Source organism: Phacochoerus africanus, chromosome 2, assembly GCF_016906955.1.
Source record: "Phacochoerus africanus isolate WHEZ1 chromosome 2, ROS_Pafr_v1, whole genome shotgun sequence".
NCBI classification, from domain to species: Eukaryota; Metazoa; Chordata; class Mammalia; order Artiodactyla; family Suidae; genus Phacochoerus; species Phacochoerus africanus.
The window spans coordinates 225,190,553-225,208,861 of record NC_062545.1 but is presented as its reverse complement, the minus strand read 5'-3'; the positions used below and the strand labels follow the sequence as shown (position 1 = coordinate 225,208,861).

Here is an 18,309-nt window from a genome sequence, read left to right as displayed (position 1 = left end):
ACTAAGAAAATAGAGAACAAGCTCTCAGTACCGTGCCAAGGGACTAACTGCCTAACAGGGCTTTCACTCTTGGTTAAACTTTCTCGGAGCATTCTGGGACCTGGCTCGTTTCCTGAACAGCTGAGAGAGGATTGTTCAGGCCAGTCTCCGGCTCTGGTGTGATCTTAGGACCCCTCCCTCCTCAGCCCCAAGTGGACTAGAAATTAAAACAAAATGTGTACAACAGCGACCTGAAGTAACTGTAAATAAACCAGCAGCACCATCTCCTCCAACATTTGGAAAGTCCGGGACCAAGCCAACCACCGGAGCCCCACTAGGGACCACACCCCCGGTGCGGAGAGGGGGAGGGTAGCTGACCCGGAAGTGTTCCGCGGCGGCCGAGGAGGCGGGGTCGGGGGTGCAGCCAAACCGGCGCACACGGGCGCGCTCCCCGCGGAACTCCCGCGGGCGGCTCGGCGCTCTCCCGGAGGCGCGCGCGAGCCGCCGCTGCCGCCACCAACATGGCCGAGACGAGTGAAGAGGTGGCGGTGCTGGTGCAAAGGGTTGTAAAGGACATCACCAATGCCTTCAGGAGGAACCCACACATGTGAGTCGCGCGCCCGCAGCTCCTCCTGCCTGCGCTGCCTCCGGGGGTCGTCGGGGGCGGGCGGGGGCGGGGCCAAGCCTGGAGGCGACCTCGGGCGGCGGGTTCTGGCCCACGCGCTCCTCTCAGGAGCGAACAGTGCTAGATCGGGGCTGGACCATTGTCGGCCGCCCCGGGGCCCGCTTTCCGCTACCCGAAGGCGTTTGCGGTTGAGTCCCTAGAAGTGACCTCAGAAAATTAAAACGTAGTGACTTTGTTTGGTTCTCCTCCCTACCACTCCTTTCCCAGGAGTTCACCAAACTCGGAAGACTTCACCTGTAAGTCCATGTCCTACATCCATTTAAGGTATAGGGGCAGAGACACACTGTGGGTCTGTGTGTGCTTTGTTAACTCAACTCATTGGATGTTCCTCCCGGATATTCGTAAGGAGGGGTTACCGATCATCTGTACTCTCCATGGGCCAGAAGACCCTCAGTTGCTAGCCAGAGGTATTTTCAGGCTGCTTTTGACTTTCGCTTCACCTAACCCAAGATTGTAGAGGGACATTTTGTTTTAAAAGCGAACAGAGCATTCTCAAGAGTGTAGCTTCTGTAGGCACAGGTTGGGTCTGGTGTAAAGCAGATGAAACCTCAACACTTTTTAGCATTAGCTGATTCATAGTTACAGGGAGCCTATTAAGTCTTTATTCGAACACTGCTGCCCTCTTTAAGTAGGACACTACAAAACTGACACATGTATCTTTCCCTACTTCCTCTCCATTTTACTCCGGATGGATACAAGAAGAGACTGTTTTCTTTCTGACACTTAGGCTTTCATGTAACGAGTGAAAAGAAAACTGTTAAAAGAAGAGGCATGTTACACATTATACAAAAGAATAAGAAAAAGCAAGAGTGTAGCTCCTTTCCCATCCTTTCTCCCTCATCCCTTCTCCCCTCAAAAGAAAGAAACACAGAATCCAGTTTTACATTATTTTCACTTTAATTGCTGATGGAGTTTATTTTTAATATTTTATTCTTTCAACTGAAACACATGAATTATTCTTTTTAACCATTCTAACTACTTAAGCTTTTCTGCTTAAAAGAGGTGCCAAAACTTCATCTAGATGAAGTGTTCTTTTCCTTCAAGGTGATGCCCTCAGATGTCTTGCTCCCTTGTGGCACACAATTGGAGACGTGCAACTGTGCCTCATTAAAAACAAAACACTGCTGACCTCAAACCACACCTGCTGCCTCTAACAGGGTCCTCTTCCTTCTCCCTAGTGACTGCTGCCTTTTTCAGAATGAGAGTGTTTGGAATGATTTCCTGCCAGTAACCATAGTGGGTACTGGGCCTTCTAAAGAATGCTTTGATGCCTTGTTGTGTATCAGTCTTTCAGTCCCTTTTTGAGAATGAGAGCTTTAGCACAAACCAGAGACATCCTCCAAAAAAAAAGTTGGACAAATGAAAGGCCTATTTTCTTATCATTGCAGTTATTTTTCTTAAAAAAAAATTAAGGCAGAGGTTAGAAAAAAGACTAATAAGTACCATAATCATCTTTCTTTGTCTTCTTTGAAGTAAACTAGAAAAGCATCAGTATTTTATATTTGAAGAAATTGAGACTGAGTGTTCATTGGCTTGGCAGGGTGACACAGTGAAGTTTGGAACACATCCTAGTCCTTATGGATCATATTTATTGAAACTCGTAAAATATTTTAATGTCCCCCCCCCCGCCCCACATGTTGCACTTTTTTTCTTTAACTTTTAGGGCTGCACCAGCAGCATATGGAAGTTCCCAGGCTAGGGGTCAAATTGGAACTGCAGCTGCCAGCCTACACCACAGGCACAGCAACTGGGAATCTGAGCCATGCCTACAACCTACACCAGAGCCCATTGCAACAACAGATCCCCAACACAATGAACGAGGCCAGGGATTGAACCTCATCCTCATGGATACCAGTCGGTCTCATCACTGCTGAGCCACAATGGGAACTCCCTATGTTGCATTTTTACAGTGAAATCTAATCAGTGTGCTCTATCAATTGTAATTAACTTATAATTATTAATAAACATTTGAGTCATTCAAGAGTTTAAAGTTGGAAATAAGTTGAGCATTTGAAATAATGCTATATAATTATAGGTCTGAAAATTTTAAATAGCTTAACTCATTGTTTAATATTAATCTTCAGCTATATTTTAGCACATATTCCCTACAGTAAGAATATCTTTGGGAGTTCCTTGGTGGCTCAGTGTGTTAAGGATCTGGTGTTGTCACTGCTTTGGCATGGGTTACTGCTGTGGCACAGGTTCAGTCCCTGGCCCAGGAACTTCTGCATGCTTCAGTCACAGCCAAAAAAAAAAAAAAAAAAAGAGGAGTTCCCTTCATGGCTCAGTGGTTACTGAACACAACTAGGATCCAGGAGGATATGGGTTCGATTCCTGGCCTAAGCGTTGCTGTTGATACCGGAAAGATGATACCAGAATCTGGGTTCTTGTTCACAGCAGACACATAGGCAGCAAGCAAGCAAAGTCTTTATTAAAGGAAAGCAGATAGCTTCCAGCGTTTCTGGGAGGGGGGAGAAGAGTCCCCCCACTTCTCTATTGTCCCATAGGGGTTTTTATCCCTTAAAGACGGGGCGGGTACCAATGTGGGGTGCAGAGAGATGTGGTCTTCTCCCATTGGCCTTGCTTAGTTACCTATATCAGTCCTTGTCCAATAGGGTTCTAGGGGTGGAAGTGTCCTATAAGTCTCATAGTTTCTTTGTCCTTTTCTTCCTGTAAACTGAGTCACAGGGAATTAGAGATTAAGGTCTCTCTGGGCATAGGTACACTCCCTATAGTAAACAAGGCCTGTGGAGATGTTACTCCCTGGAGCCCTTAAGCCACAAATGTTAATCAGTGGCCATATCAAAGAACACCTCAAAGCCCATGATCCTGCCCTGACTACCTGAGTTAATATTCTGTCTCATGGTGAGCTGTGGTGTAGGTCGCAGATGTGGCTCACATCCCAGGTTGCTATGGCTGTAGCATAGGCTGGAGGCTACAGCTCTGATTTGACTGCTAGCCTGGGAACCTCCACATGCCTCAGGTGTGGCCCTAAAATAGAAAAAAAAATAAATAAAAAAGTGGCAAAGGGACAAAAGAAAAAAAATACAATATATAAAAAGAATATATTCAATAATATTTCAAAACATTTTAAAATGTCTTATAATTTGGACTTTTCAGAATTGCTCATGCTTCTTCCCTTCATCTAATCCTTTTACTTCCAAAATAAATAGGCTGTATTTCTAGTTAGAAAAAAAGCATCATTTACCTTCAAAGTTAGTACCTGATTACACTTTTCAGTATTATAGTAGAAAGTTTTTCATTTTTTTGTAGCCCTTTTTTCTCCAATACAAGACATATCATAATTTTATTAGTGAACATCTATTCCAGTAAACATATTGACTTTGTCTCTGGAAATTTCTGGCCAGTAGGTGTTGAAGATGCAATGGGTGAAATGTGGATTCTTTTTACTAGTGAGTGTGGATAGGTTACTCTTGCTCAGCCTGTTTCCTCTTTGTGATGCTGATGAAAGCACAGGAAAATCACCTCACACAGTATCTTGCACTTTGTTGGCACTAGGTAAGTATTAGGTTTAACCTGAATCCCTATTTCCTTAGAAAATATATCGGCCAACTAAATGATGAATGAGAAGCACTTTATAAACTGAAAAATACCGTACAAATGTTTGTGTGGTTGACTCTTAAAGAATGCTATTGGAAAACACCTAAAGGCTTGTTCCAGAGACAGACATTAGCTTAATATATAGACCCTATGCTAATGTAGAAGACAACTGTTTACAGTATCATTAGGGTCATGTTAAAGTTCTTATTTAGAAAGTTGTTATTTTTTATTACTCTAATATTCATTGAGCTCTCACTATTTATGTAGAGAATAAATATTTTCACAGTATGGAATACAAAGAAGTATAAAATACAATTCTTTTTTTTTGTCTTTTTTTTTGTCTTTTCTAGGGCTGCTCCTGTGGTATATGGAAGTTCCCAGGCTAGGGCTCTAATCGGAGCTCTAGCCACTAGCCTACACCAGAGACACAGCAATGCAGGATCCGAGCCACGTCTACAACCTATACCACAGCTCACGGCAATGCCAGATCCTTAACCCACTGAGCAAGGCCAGGGATTGAACCCGCAACTTCATGGTTCCTAGTCAGATTCGTTAACCACTGAGCCACCACGGGAACTCCTAAAATACAATTCTTGAAGGCACTTACAGAAATATCTGTGATGGTGGAAATGTTCTTTATCTGTCCTGTCTAATATGGGTAGCCACTAACCATGTGTAGCTAGGGAGTGCTTTCAATGTGGCTTGTGTGAAAGAGGAACTAAATTTTCAATTTTATTTCATTTTAATTGATTTATACATAATGGACACACATACGTGGTGACTACTGTATTGCACAGTGCAGGTCTAGATGGAGGCTAAGATTTATATGTATGAACAGTACATTAGCCTTGCGAAACAGTTGTAATAAAAGCTGGACTAGCAGTATGATCATCAACTCCTATGTAAGTCTATTAGAAGTTTAAAAGGAGGCTGGGTATGTCTGGGCTAGCACTCTTAGGGAAAGTGGGTTTTTGAGTTGCACTTGGAAGACAGGGTAGGATTTACAGGCTTGGAGAGGGAGCCAAAGACCTCCATAAGGTGCACTGAATTGAGGAAAATTAGCAAAATGCAGTTGAAAAGATAAAAGTAGGGCCAGATTATGGAAGTCCTTGACTATCTGACTTAATTTCATTCCAGGCATGCGTTCAGCAAGAAAACATCTCTATTTGATGGATACAGTGCTAATCTCTAGGTATACAAGGCTAGGAGTGGCATATAGATTGATGAACACAACAGACTTGGTCCCTGCCCAATGAAACTTTAAACAGGTTAACCCACAGATTATGAAAAGAGCCCCAAAGGATAGAAGGATACTTTGAAAGAATAACAGAGAGGCATAATTTAGGCTAGAAAGTCAAGATAGTTTTCTAAGGAAATGGCAATTAAATTGAGAAAAGAGGCATGGATAAGAATTGGCTCAGGGAAAATATACTTCCTAGGCCGTGAGTAGTCCCCAGTGGGAATTTTTGAGTAAGGCAACAGTAATGAAAAACAGCTTTAGATTGTCTACAAGTTGCACTGAAGAATAGGAAACTGCACAATTTTAATTGACTTATTGCACTTGCTTCTTTATCTATTTATTTAAACTGTTGTATAGTTGTAAAAGTTTAGATCTGCAGTCTCACAGTCCTGGATTTGAACCTTGGTTTGTCATTTACTAGCTGAGTAGACTCAGAAGATTCTTTGCTCATCTATAAAATGTAGTTAAAATTCATATTTTATAAAATTATGGTGTGGAATAAATGAATAGTGTATGTAAAAGCTAATACAGAGCATTGCATATAAAAAGCACTAGACAGTAATAATTTGTGTAGCTGTTTTCTAAGTAGAGTCAGTAATATGATTTTAGTGACAAAGTAATCTTTAGAATTGAGAGAGGCTAAGAGGTTTCTGAAATATCTTAATCACCAGTAAAGTTTTAATTATCAATATTCAAAGGTCAGTTCTTTTAAATATTTTGCTGACTTTCCTTTTTGGTCATTGTAGAAAGAATTGGAGTTTGAAAGGAAAAAAAATAACTTCTGTTAAAAAGATTTGTACCATTTCCTGAATCTTGGGCTGTTTTTTGTTTAATCATTCATATTACAGTGTTCAGTTTTAATATTTGAGGACCATCCTTCCCTCCCAGAAAGGAAGTTGGTCAATATTACTTTTGCATGTATTAAGTAGACCTACTCCAGTTAGACTGATGATGTTTCTGAAAAATACAGACAAAAGAAGCTGTCTAAACATGAGGAACAAGGTCAGTATCAGTGTTGTATGAACCTTGAGCTTCATCTGTAAGTTATTGGATCCCCACTGTGAAGTGAAGCACTAAGGGAGGTAGAGCATGTGGTGGATAATCTTTTTAAGTAAATGTGAGGTTTGTTCCATGTTGTTATTCCTTTGGAGCTGCCTTCAGATGTAACCTAAAAAGTGAGCACTGTGGTTTCTCTTTGGGGAGATTGAAACTTGATCAGTGTCCCAAATCTTCATGTCTTTAAAGATCCTATGACCTTGCTAATGCAGGTATTTACTTTAGTTCCTTGTTAAACACCAGGAATCTAAATTGCCAGAAACCTAAAACTAAAGAAGAATGTAATTTGGTGGTAGTGAAACAGTCAGACATTTCTCTTTCAGAACTCTTTCATAAGGAAATAACGGGTGATGTATTTAATGTGTATAGCACATTCATTGCAATATAAAAATTATATTGGAAAATGTTTAACGTAAATAGTTACATTTAAAAAAAAAGGATTAAAGAAGAGTATGTCCAGTATAATGGCACTTTTGTAAACTACTTAGAAAAAAAGATTCACATCCAGCATTACTAATGATAGAGAATTACAAGTGACTTTGAGGTTTTTTTTCCTGAGTTTTCCAGCTTTTTCTGTATGAAATTAGAATTTAAATAGCCAGGAATCTTGCTAGAAATCTAGAAGGAATTCATCTTAATCCTGCTTGCTTTGTCTTTACCTTCATTGTAGTGTCAAGGGTTTGGGGCTAAGGATTTTAGTAGGTCCGTATTTTGAATTAAACACTAGTACTATGCTCTTGGGTAATCATCTTAACCTCAGAGGATCTGTTTCCTCATCTGATAGAATGAAAGACTGGAGAAATGAGGTCCCTTCCAATTTTAAAATGATTCTGGAATTTTATTCTAAATTGTCTGGGAAAAAGTGGACTGTGACCTAAGGGACTAGACATAGAAGTCTGAAGTCAAACACAGTGTTATTTGGAATCTTACTGACCTACCTATATTTATAAAGTACATACTATATTTTCAGGAAGCAACAAAACACTGCATCTTAGCATCACATAACTTGACAGAAACCTAACTTTCTTTGCCATAGTTTCTCATTATCCATTAGCCAAGGAGTTCAAGGTTGACCTCAGACTGTTAACTGAGTTAATGATAATATACTTCATCTTTGCCTGATATTTTAGCTTACCACATTCTTTACATTGCATTATTTGCTTTTCATAACAGTCAGGGAAGGCATTATTATTTCTGTGTTTCAGATGAGGATACTGATGGGAGGTACCTAGTCAGATTCACATTGATCAATGGTAGAATGGAGACTAACCAGAACCGTGGACCTTAAACAATTGCATGCTTTTATCTCTACATCCTACATCTTTTAATGTTTTGATGTTTTTTCCCCAGTGCTTTGTATTCCCTGATATGATTGTTTTCATTCTTCTTACTTGAGAATAGTTTTCAGGTTTATCAAGTCATGAAATTTGAAAGCATGAAAGTTGGATGAGACCTAGTATCCCATTTCCCTTATTAAGAGATAAATACAATTCCTCCATTTTACAAATGAAGAAATTGAGGTCTGTAGAGACCAAGAGACAGGAGAGAGAGAGATCTATGCAGTAGAGAGGTGTCTGTATCATACTGACAGAGCTAGGATTTGGACCAACTGAATTAGAAGGAACTCAGAGGTAATACTCTTTTGGAGAATCTAGAGGCAATATTCTTTGAAAACTATGTATTTGAATATTACCCCTGAAGTACAGTGATAATCAGTGTATTAGTAGCAGTTATTGAGCATCTGCTATATCCAAGGCTCTCTTGTTTTTTTGTTTTTTGTCTTGTGTCTTTTTAGGGCCGCACCTGTGGCCTATGGAGGTTCCCAGGCTAGGGGTCTAATCGGAGCTACAGCTGCTGGCCTACGCCACAGCCACAGCAACAGCAACAGCAACGCCAGATCTAAGCTCGTCTGTGACCTACACCACAGTTCACAGCAATGCTGGATCCTTAACCCACTGAGCAAGGCCAGGGATCAAACCTGCTACCTCATGGATGCTAGTCAGATTCATTTCCGCTGAGCCACTATGGGAACTCCAGCTTTCTTGTTTTTTAAAATTATTTCTTGGGAGAGTCCCCTGGTGGCTCAGCTGGCTAAGGATCCAACTTTGCCACTGCTGTGGCTGCAGTCACTGCTGTGGTACAGGTTCAGTGCCTGGCCCAGGAACTTCCACATGCCATGGGCATGGAAAAAATAAAAAGAGAAAAAATTATTTCTTGCAAAGATAATAACCACCTAAAATAAAGCTATGTGGTTTTTTGGGGTTTTTTGTTGTTGTTGTTGTTGTTTTGTTTGTTTTTTGCGTGTCTGGTTCTGTCCTTTCATGTAGGTATCAAATTATTACTTGGACATTTTATTTTTCTTGTAAATAGTGAGCAAGGCAGGCTTTTACATTGTGAATGTAGGTTAAAAAAAAAAAAGTCCCCCCCCCAATAGCCTACTCAGAAGCTGATTATTTTATTCTTGTTACTCAAACTTTTATATTGTTGACTTTTGCAGTTCTTTGAAGTCTTGTAAGTAGTTGTTAGGTCTCAGAAAACAGACTTTCTTGAAATAATTCTAGTTTTTTTAAATTTTCTATTTTATAGAGTAACACCTGAAATTGGGAAATAATAGATTCAGGCGTATATCTAGTCAGTTTTAGATCTAAATGTGCTAGTTGTCCTGAGAGTGAATTAGATAGATTTCATGTCTCCAAATACAAAAATATATTTTGAAATACTGGAAATTGGCCTCAGATGCTATCTCAGCATTGCTCCATTCTTCCTAAGAACTTTATTTATATTATTAGAATGAAGTGTTATCATTTATTATAGAAGTGTACACAAGTCCCTAGCAAAACTATCAGTTTTGTGTAGCCTGGGACCATCTTATTTTATTCACTTTTGCATTCTCAGAACTTAACACAATATTCAATTCATTGTAGTACTCAGAAAATGTTTAGATCATACTGGCACTGTGCATCGCAACACCCCTGAATCAACTGAATCAGTTGTTGGAACAAAAAGCCTTAGGTCCCAAAATCTACTTGGGAGTTAAATCAGCTTCAAAGAAAGGTTATGACTTAAAATCCCTATAGCACCCTCTTAGGTCGGTATATCCCTGTGTCACTAATGAAATGGTCGGTAGAAAGTAGGTTACTTCTGAGCTATCCAGTTTAGAATTTCCAGGAGGGATTTAATTTTATTTCCACAGTCTCCCATCAGTTTGTGATGGTGGCCTAACAAAAAAAAAAAAAAAAAAAAGTGCTTTTCTTATAACCTGCAAGTGAACAAGTTGCCTCTTTTCATCTATCAACCAATGTACATTCCCATGGCAGGGGAATCCAAAGCATCACACCCAACTCTGAAAACAAGTTCTTTACTCTTTTTTTTTTTTTTTTTTAAAATACGTTAAAAAAAAAATCTACTTGGAGTTCCCATCATGGCTCAGTGGTAACGAACCAACTAGTATCCATGAGGATGCAGTTTTTTGGGTTTTTTTTTTTGTCTTTTTCTAGGGCTGCACCTGCGGCACATGGAGGGTCCCAGGCTAGGGGTCTAATCAGAGCTGTAGCCGCCAGCCTACGCCACACCACAGCAACGCCAGATCCTTAACCACTGAGCAAGGCCAGGGATCGAACCGGCAACCTCATGGTTCCTAGTCGGATTCATTAACCACTGAGCCATGACAGGAACTCCAAGGATGCAGTTTTGATCACTGGCCTTGCTTAGTGGGTAAAGGATCCAGTGTTGCCACAAGCTGTGGTGTAGGTCAAAGATGCAGCTCAGATTCTGCCTTGTTGTGTCTGTGATGTAGGCTGGCAGCTTCAGCTCCTATTCAACCCCTAGCCTGGAAACTTCCATATGCTACAGGTGTGGCCTAAAAAGCAAAGAGCAAATCATCATCATCATCATCTACTTATATACTCTAAAAATACTGTTATGTATGTCAACTGCTCATATTAAAAGGTTTCTTGTTAGTTATTCATTAAGGTAAGGACATACTCTTTGAGAAAGACTACTTCACATAGGCAAGAACTGTAAATTCTTTATAATTGAAAGGCATGTGTATGTGCAGGTTTTACAGAAACATTGTAATGTTTGCTGGTTCATTTACTGTGTAAGTCTGCTGCCCTATATATTGTTTATTAAATCTCTTCCTGTAATGTAAATTTTCAACTTAAGTTGAGGTGGATTAAGGGATATAGAAGCCACCATACATGAAGATGATCAAGTCCTGAAAAATGTTTTGTGTTTTAACAACATTTATTAACATGTTTTTATGTTTTCGTTTTTTCCAATTTCCAAGCTTACAGAAATTCTGGGCCCGGAGATCGAACCTGCATCACAGCAGTGCCAGCACCAGATCCTTAATCCACTGAGCCGCTAGGGAACTCGTATTAGCATAGTTTTGGTTTTTGTTTTAATTTTATGGCCACACCCATGGCATATGGAAATTCCTGGGCCATGGATTGAACCCAAACCACAGCTGCTACCTATGCCAAAGCTACAGCAATGTCAGATCCTTTAACCCACTGCACCAGACCAAGGATCAAACCCACACCTCCACAGCGACCTGAGCCACGGCAGTTAGATTCTTAACCTGCTGTGCCACAGCAGAAACTCCAGCATGTTTTTTAAATTTAGAAATGAATGTAAAGATTTACAAAGAAGAAAAGAAATGGCCCGCAGTCTCACTGGCAATATAATTTAATTGATAATGTGCTTTACATGTTTTTGTTAGCAGGCAAGCATAAATACATGTTTGACGTTTTTTTAAAAAACGGAAATAATATATACAAATAATTAAAAAAATTAAACTATATTAAAGTAAAATTCTCTCCTCTAGAGAAGGAGGGGATTTTATCCTCTTGGTAAGCTTCCAAGAAAATTTTTAGTGCATCTATATGTCTTTTTAAAAAATTAGACAAAGGGCTTTGTGCTATATACTGTACTTGGCATTTTGCTTTTTTCATTTTCTATATCTTGGCACCCTTTCCATACCACCATATGCAAATTTACCTTATTATTTCTTTTTACAGCTCTCTTACATGGATCAGCCATATTTATTTTAACAGTCTTATATTAACTGCTACACATTTAGAGTATTTCCAGTTTTGTTTTACTATTGCCATAAATATCCAATGAACTCATATATTTTGGCATGGGATAATTTCTGAACAGTGGAATTTGACAGGCATTTTCAAATTTCTTTATAAAGATTAGACCAGTTTTTATTCCTGTCAGCAAGGAGTGCAACATACTAATTTTCACATACTCTTTGTCAGTATTAGCAAACTTTTTAAAAATTACTATTTCTATAAATCCAGTGGTTGAGCTAAATAATGTTTTTTAAGAGAAGGAAATATGTGCAGTTTTTTTCAAACACTTGATAGGATTTGAAAATTTTTGAGAAGGCTAGTAATCATATCTTTAATTCTTTTTTATGTTTTACATATTAAGAGATGAAATTGGCCTGATCCCATGTCCTGAAGCTAGGTATAACCGGAGCCCCATAGTCCTGGTTGAAAACAAACTTGGTGTGGAGAGCTGGTGTGTCAAGTTCCTTTTACCGTATGTCCACAACAAGCTCCTTTTGTACAGAACAAGAAAGCAATGGCTGAACAAAGATGGTAAGTATGGAGTCTATTCTTTTTCTTTGATTTTTTTAGAAGTAGCATGAAATACAGTGGGAAAAAACTCTCTGGTGTTGGCATTCCTGGATTCTAGTTCTGACTTTTTCATTCACTGCCTAAACAGGTACTTAACTTCTTAGTCATATGAGGAGTTTGGACTTAAAACTAGTTTTCTAATTTTGCCTCCACAGTGATTCTATAGAAGATGGCTCAAGCAGGGTGCCAGGCCCCCAGTTGCAAACAGATACTCTGATTTTATTTCTTTATGTATTAAGGTCATTTGTAAAATAGTTGAAGGAAGCATCTTATGGCTAAAAAAGTTTGAAAATCTGTGAAGTGGGCTCTAGTCCCTCTAAGCTCCAATTCTTTGGTTTCTAATTCCCTTAGTACTTTATGAGCAACAGAACTCATTTAGTAGCATTCCAAATGAGGTAACAAAGGTGCAACAGTGGTAGTTATACTGTGAACCAACTCAGTGGTTTATGATGGTGCTCTTGCACTATGAATCCCAATTAAGCTCTGGCCCTTTGTGTCCTGTTCCTGGTCTGAAATTAGCAAAGAAAACCATCCCAGCCTTCATTTCTTCTCTTCCTGTGTGACAGTTCTTTGCTGCATCAAATAATCTCCATTTATCTTCCCGGGTATCTTTTCCTAATTTCCCCCTCTGTGTGGTATTAGGCCTCCAAGCACACAAATCTATTTACTTTTTAGGTGAAAGACCAGAGTTCTCACTTTTTTTGGAGAGTACTCATCCAGACCATATTCTCCACTGTTTCTGTAAAGCTCATTCCCCTCCCCACTTACAGTAGCATCTTCAAAAAGTGCTCAGTATGCCTTGTGGCTAATTTTGAATAAGAACTTTGTTTCTAGAGAATTTTAATTACAAGTTCAGTAGCCGTTACCAAGGGCCTATTCATATCAGAAGCTGTGCTAAGTACTGTGGGGGATAAAAAGATGAATAACACATGTTCCCTTTAGTTGGGAAGCTTACAGTTGAGTGAGAAACAATCTCTGTGGAGAATAGTATTGCCAAAGGTAGGACATACTGATTTCCTTGTGTTTCTCTTGGCATTGACCTTAATATACTGTCATAATAGGTTAATAGCACTTTTCCCTGTTTACTCCCAGAAGAAAAGGGAGTCTGATTTGAAGATTTAATGTGAAATAGTTTCTGTTTTCCATGTTTCAATTAGTCCACTAATATGTATTTCTTAATTATAAGGCTATGTCTAAGTTTACAGCACAGCAGAAATTTAAAGGCATAAGTTTAGTTAGAAACTTAAAGGTAAGGATGTCTGTTGTTAGCTCCTCTTTCATTCTCCATTCCATTACCCTATGTAGTTTTTAGCAACATTAATATACAAAGTAGCACCAGAAGAATCCATCAAGTTATTTTTTGCCTAACAGAATTGTTTTCTGTATGTTCTGGCACACAGAAATGTATAATTGAGCCAACACCAAACTAACTCTGAGGGGGAGACAAATGATCTTGTAGGGAAGAAACAGTATGAATTTTAACATGTTAAAGGCTATTGGTGTATCACTTCATTAGCTTTTGATCATTCAATGTATGCTAGCCCATACCTCCTTCTTCCTATAGTCTTCCAGGTTCTTCTCTCTACTTTCTTGTTTCTTATTTTTCTGGGCAATGCATTGTAGGCTTTGCTAAAACTCTTCATCATGTAATTTTGATAGGCGCAGGAGAACCCAGGTAGAAGGTCAAATGATTAAGCTCACTCACATAAACAGTTGGCATCTAAGCTTTGAATTATGATGTAGCTGTGGGTGTGTCCCAGAGCAACTCGATTTTATCCTAACCTATATCCTCATGGAAATAGTTTTCACTTTCACCTTTTTGGAGGGCAGGGACAGCATAGTTCGGTTCAGTGTCATATACTACTCAGGTTGTATATTGTATTATTGGTAAAAAATATGGAAATGAGTTTCTGATTTGACAAAAAAGATACCTGAAAATGCTGGCTGGCTAACATAATATGCTGCCATACTTGGGAACTGAAGAACACAGTGGTGAATGTTGATAAGGAAAAAAGAGTTAAAACTATTAGGAAAAAGCAATTATTTCATGAAAATGCAGAGCCAAGTGAAGAAAGCTGGCAATTTAAGAACAGTTTGAGAAATGCCTGTGTCTGTGTGATTGATCAGGCCAAAATCTAGGCATCTCCTGAGAATGTATTCTGTAACTGCAAGTGACCTTTATTTGGGGATACATTTTTTTTCCTTTTTAACGGAACTGAATTAATGCTCCCATTAATGTGCTGAATTCTTTAGATGTTTGAAAATCATCTGTATCAGTCAGGGTTCTCCATAGCAACAACCATTAGGAAATTTTATATATGTAAAGTTTTATATATACATAAAATGAGATTCATTATGATGAATTGGCTCATATGATTACGGAGGCTAAGAAGTCCCATGATCTGCTCTCTGCAATCTGGGGACCCAGAAAGCCAGTGATTTAATTCAGTTTTAATCTGAATGTCTGAGAAGCAGGGGAGCCAATGGCTTAAATACCAGAGTGAAAGCTGGGAAAGATAAGATGAGGTATTCTAACTCGAGCAGACAGAGAGGAAACAAAAAAGAGGTGAACTCTTCCTTATTCCTCCTTTTGTTCTATTCAGCTTCTCAGCAGATTGGATAATGTTCACCCACATTGGGGAGAGCAGTCTTCTGAGTCTTTAGATTCAATTGCTAATGTTATCTGGAAAACCCTCACAGATATGCTGAGAAATAATATTCATTGCTCTTTAATCTTTGTACCCCATAGCCAGTCAGGTTTAACCCTAGTCTAAGCAGAACTAACCATCACAGCCTCACTGCTTAATTATTTAGAAACTAATATTTTTTAAAAGTCTACTGCAGTAATAGCCATATTTGATTTGGTAGAGGGGGTGATTCCATTTTATGAAAAATCCATGAGAAAAACAAAAAGCAAGAGAAGAGTTCATGGCATTGAGGTCTTGACTGGGTAGCTCTGTCCCACACTGACTGTCCCCAAGTCTGCCCTTCTGTCATCTTCTGTTCCTCCCTCTTTCCCATAATGCCCACTCAGTCCCTCACTGAGCTAGCCTTTTCTCTCTACTTCTTATTTCTCATTTGGACAGATGTTATTATCTCATAGCTGATCTACTATGTTTTCATTCTCCCTTCGTAATCTTATGTCCATCATGCTGCTAGCCAGTCATTTCAAACAACACTTCTTAGAACACAGTTTGAAAGATGCTTTTCTGAAATATGTATTTCCACCTCTTGTTTCATGATGTCTACAAGGACAAGGTAGAGTCATACTGTTTGGCATTTTCAAGGGCCTTCATGATCTGTACCCAGGCTACATTACCAGCTTTTTTTTTTTTTTAATAATTTATTTTTTTTCCCACTGTACAGCAAGGGGATCATGTTATCCTTACATGTATACATTTCCCCCCACCCTTTGTTCTGTTGCAATATGAGTATCTAGACATAGTTCTCAATGCTACTCAGCAGGATCTCCTTGTAAATCTATTCCATAAATCTATTCCAAGTTGTGTCTGATAACCCCAAGCTCCCGATCCCTCCCACTCCCTCCCTCTCCCATCAGGCAGCCACAAGTCTGTTTTCCAAGTCCATGATTTTCTTTTCTGTGGAGATGTTCATTTGTGCTGGATATTAGATTCCAGTTATAAGTGATATCATATGGTATTTGTCTTTGTCTTTCTGGCTCATTTCACTCAGTATGAGAGTCTCTAGTTCCATCCATGTTGCTGCAAATGGCATTATGTCATTCTTTTTTATGGCTGAGTAGTATTCCATTGTATTACCAGCTTTTTCCTCTACTTTATATTCAGCATCAGAAGTTGTAGACTTAGCCTCTAGGCTGAAGCCAGCCCACATGTATATGTCATTTTGGCTTGTACAATGTTTTTTAAATTGTTTTTAATTAGTTGGATAGACATTTCAAATCAAGATGAACGTTATTTTTTTTTAAATTTTAGTTACAGTGATTTACAATGTTGTATCAATTTTTGCTGTACATCAAAGTGACCCAGTCATACATATATACGTACATCCTCTTTCTCACATCATCCCCCAACATGCAAGATGAACTTTTAAAATTATGATAAAAATCTGGATTTCTGTCTTCACTTGAAAAATCAGAAGCCTTGCATGCATCCATTTCTGCCCAGTACCACTTGGCTGGGGATCATAGTCTCTGCATTTCTTGGCTAGGTGAGCCTATTCCAGTTGACTGCAATTTCCTCATGCCCTTCAGACACTGAGGCAGTGTCATTTGCTGCTTTTCAGGTTTGCTTTGCCTCTTTTTTCTTTTTTTTCCTTGTCATTTATTTGAATCCTAGAAGCATTTGAGATGGCAGCTATTTGATACATGTTTCAGCTACAACATACACTGTTCCATTCTTGAACTTCGCTGTGTACTACTGCCTTACTTCCATGCCTTTGCTGAAGTCATGTTCATGTCTAATGTTGTCATTATTGTTGTGTTTGCCAGCACATACACACAGGTGAAACTTCTTGACTGTTCCAGGAAGCAATAATTACTCCTCTGTTCTCCTGTGGGAGTCCTATTCATACTGCTTACATAGTGGAACTTAACAATACTTTATTGTAGTTGATTATTTAAACAGTGTTTTTCCCAGCTAGATTGTGGGTTTGTTAGAAAGAGAGATTATAGCTTGTCTCTATTAACTCAGCATTTTTATGTATTCAGTAGACATTTGTCAAATAAGTAACAAGAGTCTGGTGAGCAAGAGGTTTTAGCTTAGTCTATTGATTCAGTGACTATGCTCTGTGATAAACAGGGCTTTTCTCGTGTTCACCACACAGCTTTTCTACAAGCCTCTCTTTTTGTGGTAACCTGAGTGTATTTTAGAGGAAGAGATTAATCGATCCAAGTTGACCTTGGATTTATTTTTAGATGCATGAAAACATATCTGTGTTAGAAACGGTTGTCAAACCCAGTGACCATTTTGGGCTGTTTCTAGGGAACAGTGCAGCAAAGAAAACATATTGATTTTTCTGTAACTTTTCTGTAGCATCCTTATATCTTCTCCTTTTTACAGCTGAAATTTAGCTACCTTTTCCCTGTATATAATGTTCCCTGATTCATTTTTTCCTGTGAGGTGATGATGAATTAGTCATCTATTGGAGTGTATGTAACAAAGAAATGGTTATTTGCTGGTGTGTAGTCTGGTGTTGGGAGAGAGATCTGTTTTAAGTTCAGGAGACTGTAGGGATATCAGTATCTCACATCTTGGTAAAACTGCAAAGAAATGTCGTTATAATTGGTGAAACGTAGAAAATGAAATAGTCACCTGCTGACTATACGTGTTTATCTTTAGATTTTTGGTTCAGTCCTCGCTGGAAGATAACAGAGTAATTGTAGACACGTTCTACAGTGGAAAGCATCCGCTTTGCAAGAAAACAGACCTGGATTTAGATTCAATTTATCTGGACACTGAAGTCACTTAGCAGTGACTACAGGCAAATTAGTTAACCACTTCCTATTTCCACACCGAAAGAAGGGAATTCTAACAGGTCCTAGAGGGTTGTTCTAATGATCAAATGAATTATTGTGTGATCCAGTGCAGGGACTGTCGTGTCATAGACTCTTGAGATGCACTAGTTTCCCAAGTTCCCACTGTGGCTCAGTGGTAACAAACCCAACTAGTGTCTATGAGGATGCAGGTTCAATTCTTGGCCTTACTCAGTGGGCTAAGGATCTGGCGTTGCTGTGAGCAGTGGTGTAGGTTGCAGACACAGCTCAGATCTGGTGTTGGTGTGACTGTGGCGTAGGCCAGCAACTGCAGGTCTGATTGGACCCCTAGCCTGGGAACTTCCATATGCCGTGCGTGTGGCCCTAAAAAAAAAAAGCAGAGAGAGAGAAACACTAGCTTCCTTCCTCCTCTCATTTAGCCAGAGCCAATGGGGGGAAAGGAGCAGGAAAAAAAACATGTGATTCAGGACAGATTCTTTAATTATGTCCAATATTTATAACCTTCATTGGCCCTTTTCTATTTCTGATATTCCACCTCACTTCTACCTCTTGGATTTGACTGAAATGCTTCTAAAAGGAGGTCCTGTCTGAATTTAAATCCTGAATCAGGAAAAGTTAACAGTCTGTCAGAGTGGAGGGGAGAAGGATCTGTGACTGTAGGTGT

At 39.1% G+C, this 18,309-nt stretch overlaps 1 protein-coding gene across 1 annotated transcript in view; it reads left to right on the top strand.

The window, feature by feature from the left end:
• Nucleotides 1-391: 391 nt before the first annotated feature.
• PTAR1 (protein prenyltransferase alpha subunit repeat containing 1) overlaps nt 392-18,309 on the top strand; it is a 51,686-nt gene continuing 33,768 nt past the window's right edge. The window contains exons 1-2 of the mRNA XM_047767752.1: nt 392-586; nt 11,964-12,133. Coding sequence (XP_047623708.1) covers nt 501-586; nt 11,964-12,133 — 256 coding nt within the window. The 5' untranslated portion in view covers nt 392-500. The remainder of the gene's footprint in view (nt 587-11,963; nt 12,134-18,309) is intronic.